This window comes from Cupressus sempervirens, chromosome 8 (genome assembly GCF_028749045.1).
Source record: "Cupressus sempervirens isolate cs-2001-9-10 chromosome 8, ASM2874904v1, whole genome shotgun sequence".
In the NCBI taxonomy this organism is placed as follows: domain Eukaryota; kingdom Viridiplantae; phylum Streptophyta; class Pinopsida; order Cupressales; family Cupressaceae; genus Cupressus; species Cupressus sempervirens.
In genome coordinates this window covers 346,454,384-346,471,093 of record NC_143125.1, presented here as the reverse complement: position 1 = coordinate 346,471,093, position 16,710 = coordinate 346,454,384, and the positions used below count along the sequence as shown (strand labels likewise).

The 16,710-nt window shown below is 35.7% G+C and overlaps 1 protein-coding gene across 4 annotated transcripts in view; it reads left to right on the top strand.

The window, feature by feature from the left end:
• Positions 1-16,710, top strand: part of LOC149542753 (violaxanthin de-epoxidase, chloroplastic-like) — a 114,965-nt gene that overhangs the window by 87,154 nt on the left and 11,101 nt on the right. For all 4 annotated transcript variants that reach the window (XM_089797644.1, XM_089797643.1, XM_089797642.1 and 1 more), the window contains exons 4-5: positions 4,696-4,792; positions 4,956-5,347. In XM_089797644.1, coding sequence (XP_089653770.1) covers positions 4,696-4,792; positions 4,956-5,347 — 489 coding nt within the window. The remainder of the gene's footprint in view (positions 1-4,695; positions 4,793-4,955; positions 5,348-16,710) is intronic.

The following is a 16,710-nucleotide window of genomic DNA, read 5'->3' as shown; positions in this document are numbered from 1 at the left end:
CTCCATGTCTTTAGGTGAATCTTGAATTTCTAACTCATTAGAGCTCTTTTCCCTTTTCTGCTTAGTTCTATTTGTCTTTGACCAGGTCTGTATATCCTATAGGCTTTTGAGGTTTCAATATAGCCTACAAAAGTTCCTTTCCTTCTAGAAGGCTCTAATTTTGACTTGTTCTCTTTAGGCACATGATTATAAATAGGATAACCAAATATCCCTAGGTGGCTTATATCAAGTTTTATTCCAATAAAGCCTCTTCAGGAGTTTTGTTATCAAGGTGTGGATGAGGACATATGTTTTGGATGTAAACAGTTGTTCTATATGCTCTGCCCAAAATGAGTTATCTATGTTTTGGTCATACACCATTGCTTTGACAGCTTCTACAATAGTTCTATTTTTCCTCTTAGCTAACCCATTTTGATGAGGATTATAGGGTATATTAAACTCCCTGTTAATCCCAATATTAACACAAAATTCCTCAAAGTTTTCTAAGGTGTATTCTTTCCCATTGTCTATTCCCAATGTTTTAAATATCTTCCCAAAAGAGTTTTTGTTAGAGCTTTGAACTCTTTGAACCTTTTAATAATCTCTTATGATTCTTTACACTTAAGGAAATAGATTTAGGTCTTTTTGGAGTAGTCATTCACAAAAAATGCATAATATAGGAATCCTCCCACGGAGGGTACAAACATGGGTCCACATATGTTAGAGTGGACTAATTCTTATATGTTTTTATGGTTCAGCTCCAACTATTTTGAAAAGTTCCCTCAGTGTTTTTCCTTAAGGCACACCCTTTGCATGTCCCCCTATGAGTTTGATTTAGTTTGGGTAAAATTGCTACCAATTTTTCCATGGTGGTTAGGGCGCAAAAGTGAATATGTCCTAACCTTCAATGCCAGATCTCATTTGAGTATTTAGTCTCATGGATGAGGGCTTATTTTATCTCAGTGCAAAGTTTGTATAGGTATCCTTGCCTTATACCTACAGTTTTAGCTTTCTTATATGTAGAGTTCATTGGCCATGCCAAAACTTTCCCATCCAAGAAGGTGACCCTATATCCATTGTCTCATAGGGCAGATATGGATACTAGATTTCTCTTAATTCTAGGTATAAATAGTACATCAGTCAGTTGAATAGAGATAACCGATTCCAATTTGATGGTGCAAGTTCCCACCCATTTTGCCAGATGTGCAAAATCATCCCCAATATTTACTTCTTTATTAGTTTCTTCCACCATAGTGTCTATGTGTTCTCTGAATCCTGTGATGTGCTTTGATGACCCACTATGAATCAACCAAGTGTTGAATTTGTTTGATACATGATTTGATAGTGGTGAGTAGAAGACAAACTTCTCAGAGTCATCTTTTGTATTTTTTTTCCAACCTTAGTAAATGATGCTTGTTTCTTTGTCCTATCAGGGCACTTGACAACATAGTGTCCATATTGATCGTGTCTAAAACAGTGAACTTGAAAAACATTTTTCCTCTGCTTGGATGAACCCTTTCCATGAATTTTTTTCTTTCTTTTGATATTCTTCTTTTTACCTTTCTTATGAGAGTTTGTGTTTAAGTCATGAATGTCCTCATCTATAGGTTTTTGTTTGTTTCCTTTTGACATCTGTCTAGCTTCTATTAGGCAGTCATACCTTAACCGATCAAATTTTGGAAATTTTGATCTTGCACTTATTCCTTGAACGAATGATTCCCATGAATTTGGTCGGCCACCTAAAGCTATTAGTTTTAACTCTTTGTTATCAATTTCATATTCAACGGTTGACAGTTCATCTCTCAACTCAGTTATTCTCATGAAGCATGCATTCATGGATTCTCCTTTGTTCATGCTTAGGTGCTTAATTTGCCTCTTTAGTGCAAGGGTTCTACCAATGTTATTTATTTCAAATGTGATCTCAAGGGATTTGAACATAAGGTACACAGTCTCCTATTTTACCAATATAGGTACTAAGTGATCCCTAACTGCATCTACTATTAGTTTCATGGCTTTTTCGATATTCTCAATCCATTGAGATTTTTCCGGTTCATTCTCAAGTTTTTTGTTCTTATTTTGCACTAATGGATCTAACTTATTCTATTTTAGTATCATCATAATTCTTAACGTCCATGATGTGACGTTGTTTGCGCCTTCAAGACGATCCTCAAATCTGATCACGTTAGACATTTTAAATAATTGAATGTGACTGCAATATCAAGGTGAGTAGTCTGATATCTCAAATTTAATTTAAATCTTCTTTAACAAGGCTTTGATACCATGTGAATGTAAATTAAACTTATTATCAGACTGATAGATGTCTTCTAATTTTCAGATTGCAATGTACTAATCTCTTCTTATTACTTGCAGTTTATGATCAAAATTTGATCTTGAAGGAATGTGTATGTCAATAAGAATGGAATATAAATTTAAATCTGAGTATTTGATTGTTCTTCAAGTCTCCAATCCCTGAACACCAAATGAGAGAGCATTGGTAAATTTGGATGCTTCTCTTAGTGTTTTTGGCATGTATAAATACTTATCTCATAGGACATGTCATGAGAGGATGTATCTCCTCAATGTGGAGACATTTCTGCTCATGCATGGCCTTCCACAATAGACACAATGTTCCCTGAATGGTTCTCTCCAAGAGTCCTATCCTAATCGGGCTTAGTTAACAATTAACCAAACAATATTTAGGGAAGCCGCTGAACTACAATTTATTTCCTTTGATCATTATTCGATCCACAATGTGTTTAGTATGATACATACAATCATTGCTTGTTCTGTTATATGAATCAATATTGCCGCCTATGATCATTGCTGAATCCATGGCAAGAGAAGATGAATTAGAATATGTCGAAACAGATAAATATGCTTGGATCTGCATAGTGTTTCAAACAAATACAAGGAAGATGGTTTTCTCTACAAAACATTTGAAATGATTATTTTATTTAGCACAAGAAATGTGTATGTGTGTATGTATGTCAGTTCATATAGTGAACTGACATACATACATACATTTACATACGTATACCATCAATATAACCTATCATACTTATATCTGACCGAAGCTACTGTGTATCAACAAGATTGCTTGAGGATAAGAAAGCTCTAGGCGGGGAGGACTGTAATGTCCCCAATGCGATTAAATAATTTAATTAGAATTATTTATTGTATGGCCCTGAATTTAATAATAAAACCTTTCGGGCCCCCTCTTATTTTATTAGTTAAGTTTTATATTTTGTCGTGTTGGTTGTTTGTAACCCTTCGGGAAGTTTCCTAGAGCCCATTTATAAGGGCGAGTTGTTAGTTGTTGCAGGTATGTGAATTGGTTATTTTCTTTGTATGTGCGAATTCTCATTGGAATTCAACTTGTCTACCATTTCAGAGATGAATGCTTCTCCCTACTTGGTATTTGCAGTTTCGATGGGAAGCCCTCACCCTACTTTGTCATCATTCCAATCTCTACTATCATCATTTGAAGAGCACTTGTAATCCAATTTTCAGAATAAATAAATAGTTCCATATCTGCGCTTGCACTGAGTTGATAATTGTTCTGCGGGTCTATTTAATATTGACATTCCAGATTCCAAATTCCGTCAAAAGGGATACCTTATGGAAGAGAGCTTGCTAACCGTACGTGTGTTAAACATACGGTGATGTGAAAACAGGTTGATCGTGTGTGTGTTAACTGTACATAACTAGTCATGGGGCCCACTAATGGGCTATATGTGTGGGAAGTACCAAGGAGAGGAGTTGTGCCATAGGCTATGAGATGGCATGATTGGAGGAGCTATACACGATTTTTTTGCCAGAAGTGTGCAATCAAAGTGTTTCCAACTCTTGGGTGTGCAATGGGAATATTACAAGGTCTGCAAATTGGAAGACTTTACTTTGTAAAATAATTATAGAAACCATGTATATTTAGGCACCTCAAGGTATACAGAAGAGAACGGGTCTATGATCCAAGAGCCTCTCCAGTCACTTGCAAAGCTCTGGCAACAAAATGATCAAATTAAAAACTGCCTTGATTAGAAAACAGATATGTGCCTATTCTAACTCTATCTAAGATTAAATCATAATCTGACAACTTATTGGAAAATACTATCTTCTGAGCCTTTATGTATCATAGAAATGGTGCACCTTTATAATATACCATAGGAGTTCATTTTGTTTGTCTTAAGGCTTTAAATGTACTTTTTATCTATGGAGGAATCAATTTGTATGGTAACTGATCTCTCAGAAAAGTCCTTTTCAGTGCCCAATTTTGTCACGTTTCACCATATTTCTTTCTTCCAAGGACTTATCTTCAATATGTCTTGTCATACTCTTCCGGACTGCTTGTGTGCCTACCTTCAACCATCCTCTTTCTACTACTTCCAGAATGCAAACAAGGCTAGATTAGACCTTGGGTGACCTTGATAGACTAGTTAATTTCCCTCTAAGGACCAAGGTGACACATGGAAAACCATTGTAGCCCCATCAAAAATGATCAAAGAAAGATAATTTCATCAAGATGTGTAGCATATATAATGGTTCTCCCTATCCTAGTAATCCTAAGATGTCTTTGCTATCCCATTATATAATTGATTAACATGAATTAATATTTTTGTTTCTTCCAAATATAGCTTCCGAGCTTCAATATTATTTGCTTCCTTTTTATAACTAAGCTAAATCTGTATTGTGTTTTAAGTTGATCATATATTTTTGCAGGGTGGAATTGGCTAAGTGCATTGCAGACCCTGCATGTGCAGCAAATGTTGCTTGCCTCCAAACATGTAATAATCGTCCCGATGAGACAGAATGCCAGGTCTGTCTCTGTCTGTCTTTGTCTGTCTCTCTTATAGTTCAAGGATGGCATAAATTGAAATGTTTTAACCAACACTATGCTTCACAATGCTAATTGTTTTCCCACTTTCTTTTTCTGACTTATAATTTAGTTATTAGTTATAAGATTTGAAATCTATTTGCAGATTCACTGTGGCGATCTATTTGAGAATAGTGTAGTGGATCAATTCAATGAATGTGCAGTTTCCCGAAAAAGGTGTGTTCCTCAAAAGCAAGATGAATTGACATTCCCTGTGCCAGATCCTTCTGCAGTTGTTAAAAATTTTAACATTGCAGATTTCAGTGGCAAGTGGTACATAAGTAGTGGCTTGAATCCAACATTTGATACATTCGATTGCCAAGTTCATGAATTTTATCCGACAACAAAGAATCTCACAGGAAAGTTGTCATGGCGAATATCAACCCTTGATGGCGGTTTCTTCACTCGTTCTGCTGTTCAGAGATTTGTGCAAGATCCGTCTCAGCCTGGAGTGCTCTATAATCATGATAACGAGTACCTTCATTATCAGGATGACTGGTCTCTCTTTCTATCCTATATCCATTGAAAAAAATATCTAATTCATTTTTATTATCTGCAGTATGTAATGAACTCTGATTAGGGATATGAATCTATTTTGTTGATTTTACATGTTTTGTTTACTCCTATGTAGCAATGTCAACAAGGAAAACTGAAAACAAATACAATAGTCTCCATTGACATTGCCCTCGAATATATCATCATCAACAAACAATATTTTCCTCAATAATATAATGCTAAGAAAAACTTTACACAGATTTTAGAACAATCACTAAAACTAATGAAATTACTCAAAGTGCACCACATTTGATTTCATGACTTTGGCTGTGACAAATATTTCAACACAAGGTCATAACTCGTAATTACTGGGCATTATGTTCTGTCACATCCAGAACAGCCACTAGATTGCATGAATGTTGTCTCACAAGTTATACTGTCCAACAAATACTTATATATGGACCAAGACATTTAGTGCAGGACAATGGGATGGTCCCTCTTTGCTTCAGTATGCTTGCAAGTTAGACAATACATTCAAAATTGATATTTATGGGTGATAATATATCAGCTGTTAGTTTGCCATTTTATATGCATCCAATAATTCCTTTTGTTGAGATTAAGTCCAGAACATATGCTACGAGAAAATGCCTGGCTAATCTTAATCTATTTTTAGTGTGAGTCAACCGTTTCACTATTATTTTCTACTAATTCACAAATACCAAATGCATCAATTCACACAATATCACCCAAATATACCATCATTTCATCAATTTGTAAGAATATGAACAACTCAAATCACTTAATTTTCTTAGGAACATCACAAGAGACATTCATCTATGATGCAATTTCCATATCTTTTCAAATCACATAACCCACAGAGCAACCAAAACTCATAAAACATGATGGTATCTGCATTAAACAAAACAAGATGATTCATTTCTATGTCTAATATGCAGCAATGAAATTAATCAGATATGCATCTGATACAAACATGCCAGTCTACAACGGGGATTACACATCGCAAGTCTCAGAGGCGGTCTCATCTCTCTAGCCAAGTTAACTCGTTCTAGGGTACAATATACCATTCTTATCAATATCTGGAGTCCAAAAATATTTGGTCACTATCATTGCCTTTGAAAGTTCTTATTTATAGCCATCAAAGAATCATGCACAGATCAAACACTGCTCTTGCATAGGTTGAAAATATGTGATTCTTTGGCACATGCTTATAGAAATTAGAAGTATATATATTATAGACAATTGTCCCTGAAAATTTACTATTGCTGCACATGAAATCTGGTTGTTCAGTGGTTCAGGGGTGGAAGTCAGCAGACCCATTGGAAAGGGTTCTATTCTATCATTTGGGATTGTTTCCTCTTAAATCTAGGCCCTAACCTGGTAGATGAACATACCTGAAAAGGAGAACCTGGGCATTCATCACCTTGGTAAGATATATATCAAATCTTCTTAGGTCAAAACATTACATTAAACAAGATAAAAGTGGCCAACCATTTGAAAGTACTATTATGGTAATATAATGAACGTGTTAATAAACAGAGATCACAAATGATCTATATATACATATATACACAAGAATGTCTATAGCGAACAAAGAGAGAAATAGAAATATTCTAAAGAGAGAAAGAGAAAGTTTCCATATTTAACAGGGAGAGAATATGGATACATAAAAGTGGAGTGACCATTAGAAATAGAAGTTAACCTATGGAAGAGAGAGAAACAAAAATAGAGAGATTTAACTCTAATACCCTTCCTTGATGGTCAATCTAACTTCAAAACAAAAATTTGTAGGAGAATCCACTCTGTATGTTCTGCAATAATGGTCTGTGGTACGAAGAGTGTCAATACCTAGAACAAGTGCTTTAAGGCGACAATATTCGAAGATCGTCATCATTCTCTACTTCTAGGTGTTGTTCATTCCGTTGAATTGATGACTACTTTCTAAGAGAAGATTGGTGAGAGATTTCAAAACCATAGATTGGAAATCCAAGAGCTTTCCACTTCTCCAACAGTATTCCACAATCAGTTTTGGCCAACGAACGAGGATCATCTTGATTCCCCTGAAAACTTCACTACAACTAGGTGAGTAAACCTTTACTCCAAACCTGATCACTTGATTTGAAGCTTTTCTATAGCGAATTTAAGCTTTGCAAGTTCTCTGGTTGGTAAGGTCCTCAAACTTGATCAATATGATTTTAAGTGCTTGCTTGAAATGGTTAAATGTTTTGTATAATGTTATCAATAATTGATTTGATGTTTGTAAGAAGGAAGATATAAATTTTCTGACTTCAAATATAAATCCAATAATAATACTTCAATGATTCAAAAGACTAGTGCCTTTGCTTATTCAGGCAACAGAGTCAACTACAATGAAGATTATCACATACAACTTTATAAAGTTCTATGCACTTAAACTAGAAACAATTTAATAATCCAGATGCAACAGATCAAGTATATATACACAATTTTAAACTAGTCCAAATTGCACTTTCACTCTTAAGGTAGGGAGACAAACTGAACATAGATATGGAAACAATTTAATAATTCACTATATCTAGGGTGATCGAGTTTAACATGTTACAAATGACTCAGTTCACTTATGTGACATTTAAATTGTTCACGAAATTTAAAGATAATTATAAAGGACGAATCCACTAGAGTTTAAATCTTCATGCCTTAAATATAAACAAAAGGCCTTAAATTAATCATGACAATATTATATTTGAATTTTGTATTACAAAGCCATACTAAAACTTCTAATCCTTCCGTACAAATGAATACGAATGCTTTTCTTCTTCTTGAATGTCAAATATGTCTTGTTTTTTATTTCCACATTTTTTTTCTCCTTATATATCTTCTAACTTAAAACGGTATGACTTTTCTAAAAGTCTATACCCCATTGAAAATAAAAAGCACCTCCTCTTAATCCATAATCACACCTATTCTCTTAGAAATTAATTAGCTTCATTAACCCACTAACAAGTTCAATTATTTGTAACATGTGTTGAGGCTCTTCAATTCAATATTTTTCCTTGCCCAAATAAATTGTACCCTACCTATAATTCAACATGGACTAGAACTATGATTCGTATTATGTGTTCAAAAACATGTTTTGCTTCACAAAATTAGTTTTTTAATTTTTCAAAATATATGGCCATCGATATTTGGAAACTCCCAGGCTTGCACAGATGAGGAGGTATCAGATTTCATTCTTCTTGTTGTTTCTGGCTACATAAGACTCCAGTTTTGCTTTTGGGTTTTCTATTACTTTCTCTCATCCACTTCGTTTCCAATCTTTCTTGCAGGAACGATGAAGGTTTATAGCTTTTGTTTATGCCAAATATTTTGTCGATTCTGGAGTTGATCACAATAATGGTAGTGCATGCATATTTGTTTTATCTAATAATCATCGTCCTATGAGTTTTCTTCAAGAATGACGTGTGCTTGAAGTAGATGCAGGATAACCAAAAATTTGTGCATGGAGTGTTGTAATGAAGTGGGCCAATTTTCATTTCTGCCTTTGCTTTCTAATCGTTAATTCCAGTATACTCGCTTCAAACATCTACTTATAGTATCAGGACAACTCCATGTTTTGCAGTAAAGTCTTAGCACGATGGGAGCCTTTCCACCATTCCATCAAACATGAACTTGATGCCACAAACTACCTAATATTGATAACCCATATTTTTCATATGGTTCGATATGAGGTATTCATCTGTTGTCTCATTATATCATTCCTCTCTATATGGGTATGGATCATACCAAAGACGTTTGTTGATGTAATTGGGGCTTTCATCTTCGTTTTCAGATGACTTTGTTCCATTTTCAATTTGTCTAGAGCCAGAGGATATGAAACCTTTTGACACTTCTTTGGAGAATACTTGCCATCTTTAGAATGAATTCACAATCAAATAAACTTCTAACGATGCTCCTCAAGGCCTCTAACTGCATCTAGTTATGCAATACTTTGTGAAGGAAACCAGTGTTAGAAAGGATAGGGTTGTCGTTGCACCAAAAGGTAGACCCATCAATGCCCGATACAACCAATAGTCTTAGAGACCCACAGGAGGTGGTTAAGCCATGTTACAAATCCTGCGAGGGACGCTGGCCCACTACCAACAATCTGCCTCCCAACGTCACTCACCGTAGCTTGCAGGACTCAAACCAATCAAGCTCTGATACTAGTTGTTAGAAAGGATAGGGTTGCCATTGCACCAAAAGATCAACCTGTCAATGCCCGATATAACCAATAGTCTTATAGAACCAGAGGAGGCGATTAATCCATGTTGTGAATCCTGCGAGGGACGCTGGCCCACTACCAAAAACCAGTGCTCAGCAAAAGGTTACAGGATCTTAGTCACTCCGGTCTTCCAGATATGTTCTTGCTAAACTTTAGTATTCCCATTTGTATCAGAATATAGCCCTTTTGAATCTATTTGTCCTGTGGAATTTGTGCATACTCTGTTATCTTGACATTCATGATAGTCATAAGGGCCTATCATTGATTTTTTTTCATGAATTATATACATATCACTAAGCATTATTGTTCTTTTGATAATTAAAAAGGGAGATTACAAAATTAGAGCTCCATCAGTGGCTCTTGTTGGTGACACATGCCCCTTGTGGGCATAATGAGACTCCACCTATCTCTGGATAAGCAGACCGAGCATCCATGCTCAACATAATGCACGGTGAAATTGGGTGGCCCCAGGCCCCCCAAAAGTGAACACTAAATCTTTCCTCTACCAAACACACAATTCTGATTATGTAATACTTTGAACCTCCTAAATATGGTATCATATCGCATATTAATAGAATATGATCCATTAGAAAATTTCAAAAAACAACCATCACCTATCATATGCTTTGCTTTCATCTCCATGGTTTGCTGCCCATACTTCAAACCCACATTAGGTGTATCATCCTTATTGATAATACTTATTGTTGTCACTTCATCAATGCAAATTTTGGTTTGAGTCTCATGTTTAGTCTTTGAGAGGTCATCGAATGCACTGTAATCCTTTCTGAATAGAAGATTTTGATCAATCATACAAGCCTCAAGATTAGTCTTCTTTGTTTGGATATCTTCTTGTGCATAATTCTTTCCACCTCCATTCTCAAAATGCATATCGTCTCCGCAATAAGACTTTGAAGACAATCCATATTTAAAAGGTGTCACTTCACATATATCTAAAATATGACTGAATGAGCAATCAACATCATTACTCTTCAATCTATCTTCTTCACTCATATCTTGAGTTTCAACATCTTTATTAGCCTCATTAGGCCTACTATCTTCATCATGATGCTGATGGATTTGATTGCATAGACAATCCTCTTCAAACAATGGATTTAAGAACATGAAGAACTTAGACATATTTTCATTTGCTTCCTCATCAAACAAGGGATTTAGGAACATAGAAAATTCAGGCATACTATTATGAGAGCTCTCATCTAGATCATCAAATGTTTTATCAACAAGATTAATATCTTCATTATCTCCTGAAACTTCCTTGTGTTTATGGATTGTATGCAGTTCTATTTCATCTTCACTATATGATTCTTGTGAATTACAATCTCTTTCATCCAGTGCCCCTTGAGAATGCACTGATCCATCAACTTGCTCACCATGGTGATTTGAGAAAAAATTTGGACCATTTCTGATATTCCAAATCTAACAAGGCTGAAATTTCTTCCACGTTGAGAGAATCATCCTCTTCATTTCTACATTTAATGTAATCTCTTGTCATACAAATATCATCATAGTCAGATTCCTCCTCAGACTGTCCACAAATTTCTTCTCTATTCAAGTCTGAAACATCATTTGACTCACATGTTACTTCAATCCTGCATTCATTCTTCTCTGCAACCAAAATTGTTGGCTAAAACTTTTGTAAGCCATTGTAACCACAATTTACAAAATGGGAACTTTAGGCAATGGTTTAGTGAGATAAATCTCTCCTCTCAGTAATAGGGGAGGCTCCCTTCTTATTGTAGGTGGCTATAGCAAAGACCTAACTGGAATTAACAAAAGGGTGGTTTATTGAATCAATTCCTCTTTTTTCAGGAATGATTTTATATTACCAACTACTACTTGCAATTAAACAAAAAGAATCTATTGCTATGGTAATACCAGTGGCTTAAGTATTGACGTAAGAACAACCTTAAGACAACAATTATACTTGACTTGTGTGGTTGATAGTAAGAACCCAAAGTCTCCTACAAGCAACCTTCTTGAAACAAAAAGGCAAATAGCCAACAAAACTCAAAGTCTTTGTCCAACTATCCAAATATGAAAAAATATACTAAGAAATCAAGCTCAAATTCTTCAAATCCTAGTACTTGTAACCAATAACAAACTAGATTAATCTCATTTAAGAAAGCTCAAAGTCTTCCAAAAACAACATTAAACATTCAAATTCTTTTTAAAGAGAGAAGTAACAAAGATGAATGAATCAATGTAACATAAGAGACAATGATCAATTCCAAGTATCTCAACACAAAGTTTGGGGAAAACTTGCTTCTTTATTCACTTTAGAGATTTGCAGCAAGAAATACAAAGCCTTTTAGTCACAAGCCCAGCCTTCTATAAAGCAAAAGATGATTATTTATAATAAACTCTCCTCTTTATCTAAGAAAACGAAGAGAGAAAGATGGAGGAAAAAGTGGAACAGCCTCAACCACCCATACTTATCCTAACTTACTACTTTGACTTTGTTCAAAGTTGCATGCCTAATGCGATTACAACTAAACTACATGAGTTGATTATACAAGTATGTGTTGTCCTATATTTAAATATGAATGCTCTTTATGTAGTCTTCCTACAACTATTCTACTTAAAGTATATTAAAATTTGAAATGTTCATAGGATCTCAACAATCTTTGCAAATTTCTGTAGCAAACTTCGCTAACCTCAGCCTCGGGCTCACCGGTATACTCAGCAACCGTTATGATTCTTTAATATGTATTGGCTTCCTCTGAAATCTCCTTGATAGAAACCTCCTTTTAGCTTTGTAGTTCATCTAATGAACACTTCCAGCTTGCAAATGTGTTCATTACAATGAGATGGAAATCATCTGCCTCAAGCTATAAGCGAATTGTTTTAGTGAACTCTATAAGAATATCCTCTTCTTTCTTGAGTTCATCGTTCTCAGTGATATCTCCATATGACATCTTCTTGAAGGACTTTCTGATAATATATTTTTGCTCATCAATCATCACTATTGCTGCCTCCGCATCCTTCATGAGTTGTTACAGAACTTGTTCTTTGTTAATCATAATATGCTTATAATCATGATACATCTCAACAGATGAAATGACTTAATAAGCACATAAACCTTCCAAGTCAAGTTCCATCATACTCTTCCAAGCACCAATAGCCCCATCTAACAACTGTAACTGTTGTTTAAGTGATTCTTGAATATCACTTAGTTGAGTGGCAACTTTTTTACCTTTCCTCAACATTCTGCAAATATCACAAATAAGTTGATAACCTTGTGATTAAATGTTGGTTACCCACTCATCTATGACATGTGCCTTCCACTTCTCTCTTTACATGCAGTTGAAACAGGTTCACTACCCGCGGAGGACCTCTTCATTTCTTCAATGATTCCCAATAAACTTGCATTCTGGTCTTTGAGTTTCATTTTGTTTTCCCACGGTTCATCATTCTTTCGAGAAAGAAAGTTAACTGCCTCATGTGCATCCTATTGATAACTTAGCCTTGTTTGTTTACCAAGTTCAGCCCTTGTGATTCCGTAATCAGCAGGCTGCATGTCTTCAATATATTTCTTGCCAAGTGGTTTAGCGACATCGGCATACTTGATGTGATTTTCATCAACCATTACTCGAGAAACCATATTAGTTTTTTATTCTTTGAGACCCTTTGTTTTCTCACTTGCCTATCAAATTCCTCATATGGGATTTCTTCTTTTGTCATTTTCTTTGTGATAGTGCTCAACCAAGGAGGAAGGCTGAAAGAAGATGCATTGACTGAAGAAGTAGTTACCATAGTTAACTCTAGATTACCTTGCATAACAGTAGTAACTATAGCTGGTGTCTCAATCTGAATGGTCGTAGGAGGACTACTATGTGTGACTTCAGTCATGAATTGCTCAAACTGAGCTAAAGTTACATCAATCAATATTATAGACCAAACAATTGCAAAAGGAATCAACAAGGAGTATGTATCAAAAACATTCTCAAAATCATATTGATCTCCTCGTGTTTCTCGTGCAGGTGCAGCTGAGGACACATGCAATGTTGGTGTAATGGTCATAGAATCTTCAAAAGATGGATGCTCAATGGAGAATGCATCCATAGCAACGCCTAAAGGCATATCATGGGATTCATTTGATACTGGAGCCGAATCCGAAAGAGAGGTTGCAGCGAGATCTTCAAGAGGACATGAAGCAAGAGGTGATGACTCCTTTGATTTCCTTGCTTCATCATCACTTGAGTCAACTTGAATTGATTGAGATTCAATCTCTTTCACCTCAAGTACTCTTAAATCCTTTGCTCCTTTGATAGAAAACTTGGGCAAACTTTGAGCAAGAGGCTCAAATGTAGATGAGGATGTGTCATCTTTACCTTTACCCTTTATTTGTGATCTCAAGCTAATCAAACCAGCAGGACCAAAATCTTTGCCAAGCTTTATCTTGATGCATTTAAGACCCCTTCTCTTCATCCATGTATTAGTATTAGCAAGAATAGACTAGAACCTATCCCAAATGGATGTATTTTCTTTACGTGACCATGTAGGAGGAAGAATGGGTAACTTCTCCACATCATGCTAAAAATACCAGGATCTAGAAATTGATCTGTCATCTCCAAAACTAGGAGCAATTGATGCTAAGTTGAAATCTACAACCTGCTTCACAGTCAATCGAGTATAATCCATACATTGTATATCCACCTCAGTACGAACATCAATCCAAAGATCTTCTAGAGAATGGATGTCCAAGAACTGCTTCCTCATCTTGTCATGCAACCCTCTCCAATTAAAACAACTCTTGGATGCAAGTTTTTTTAATGTAATCCTTTGGAGTTCAAACTCCATGTTCTTTTCTTTAGGAGCAATGTCTATCGAGTATCCTCCAATCTTCAATGGGTTTCGAGATGAGATTCCCACTCCAGGTTGGTGCAAACTAGACTGATAAGCCTGGACTTCCATAAGTTTCCTTGCCAACTCCATGAGTATGATTTTATCGGTAGGGTATGGCTCTCCCTTGAAGCATCCAACTTGCAGATATGTGAAGTTGTGGAATTGTAAAAACATGCAACCATACTCATTTACCTTGTTCCATGCTTCATTAGATACTCACTTATTAGGAAGTTTTTTATCAAACGAGCACATAAAGTGCCCAAAGAAGGCATCTTGAACTCTTCTGAAGTGTATCCGGCTTTGCTTCAAAGGCAGTTGCTCATAGTACTCCCACACATGAACAATAGACCTATCATGTCTTGTTGATAAACCGGAAAAGGTGACCAGAGCAGCAGCAATATATACCACGTAGGAGTTCATGTTGAACAGACCAGTAGATAGGACGTTCACCAATTGCTCACATATTGAGTCACTCACCAATTCAGCCCAAAATATATTCTTTTTTTACCGTATTATGAGTGAGATGTACTTATACATCCAGGGTTCGAAGGTGTTTGAATCCTTAAGCCTTGCCAAGCGGTTGAGAAGTGTTATGAGGTCATTTATTTCTTCTTTGAAATCACATTTGCGTACTTCGACTGGCCATTTGACAAGATTTGGCCTCTTAGTAATCAACCAATTGTCATTTACAAACTTAGGACAAGGAGTATTCTCATTCCACCTGTCTATAGCCTTCTTCAACAACATAATGAGCCTCATATAGATGAGATGAAGTGGGGAAACTAAGTTCATCCCCATTCTCAACAATGGTATTGATTCCTTCTACAATGTGTATGATATCCTTGGTTCTATGATTATGTTCATCATCTAGGCAAGTGGCTGCTATAGTATTCTGATTTTCAACATGATATAAGGAGTAGTGTGTCATACTTAATTGGAGACATAACTCATCTATATCTCTCTCTTTATCTTCAGCATGTTTGATAACCATATCTCTATCTTTGAGCAACTCTAGGTAATCTGATTTCATTCTTTCCAATGCCCTTTTAAGAGTGTGAAGGTATGCACTATTGATTCCATTGTTATTCCCTTTTCCATTTCAACATTATTAACCCCCTCATAGCTTCAATGTTTGTATGAGTTTGGTCAAAATGCACTAAGGCTGCAATGACCAAATCATTTGATACTTTCAGCTTATCCTTCAAATTATATGATTTTAAAATGGAATTTCTGATTGATCCTCCAAATCAGCCCCTATAGTAACATCATCTTGCCCAAGATTTTGATTACTAGATTCAATTTTAGCTGTACCATTTTCAGAGTTTCCTTCTATCTTCATTTGTATTGTATCATCAATTATGACATCATCATTTTTGCATAGTTCATCCTCATGGAGAGATTCACTTTCAAACTTATGATGAACATAATGCTTGTCAATAATAACCTCCAAATCACCAAATAAGATGCATAAGATGCTAGTGCAAGTCTTCCCATCAACCATAGTAGGTTCCCTCTCATGTGTCTCATCTTGTTGAAGTTGGACTATGGAGTTCTCAACTTCCTCAAGGTTGATCTGCATTACTTGAGTGGACTCTTCTTCGTTGTTCTTTTCACAAGAGTGACCAATTGACTAAGCTTGCTTGCAATTAAAACAAAGGTGCTCTTTCCTCATTTGATTCCTGCTCAAATTCAAAGATTGTGCAACCTGTATGCCTGCTGATCTTACCTCATTTGCAGTCATGTATTCCTTGAACTTGCCAAGCTTATGTTCAATCAATTCCTCCACAAGCTCGTGAGCCATAGGCAAGGTTCTATTCTCCCTTCTCCACATAGCCAACAATTCTGATTTTAGGAGTTTGCATGTCATCATTCATCTAATATTAACAACATGATGGTTTGATGCATGCTCTTACATTATTCATATGATGCTTTCTAGACTTGCTCAAAATACAATGAAACATCTGAAGAATCGAACCTTCACAACCACGATCCAACATGATGATATAAGATCTTGTTTGTGCCATAAATTCCAAGATTTTTGCCCTCTTACCAAAAGTAGGATGTTTAACATCATGTAGATTTTGTAAGCTGTCCACAATCAGCCACATGACCACCTTCAGGATGCTATCATTATACGGTATAGAAGGAGCTGTAATTCTGACAATTTCACTGACGCAAGAGGCAACTAGAAGTCTTGCATCCTCATATGGGTGTTCCATTAATATGTGTTCAACTAAAGAAATCA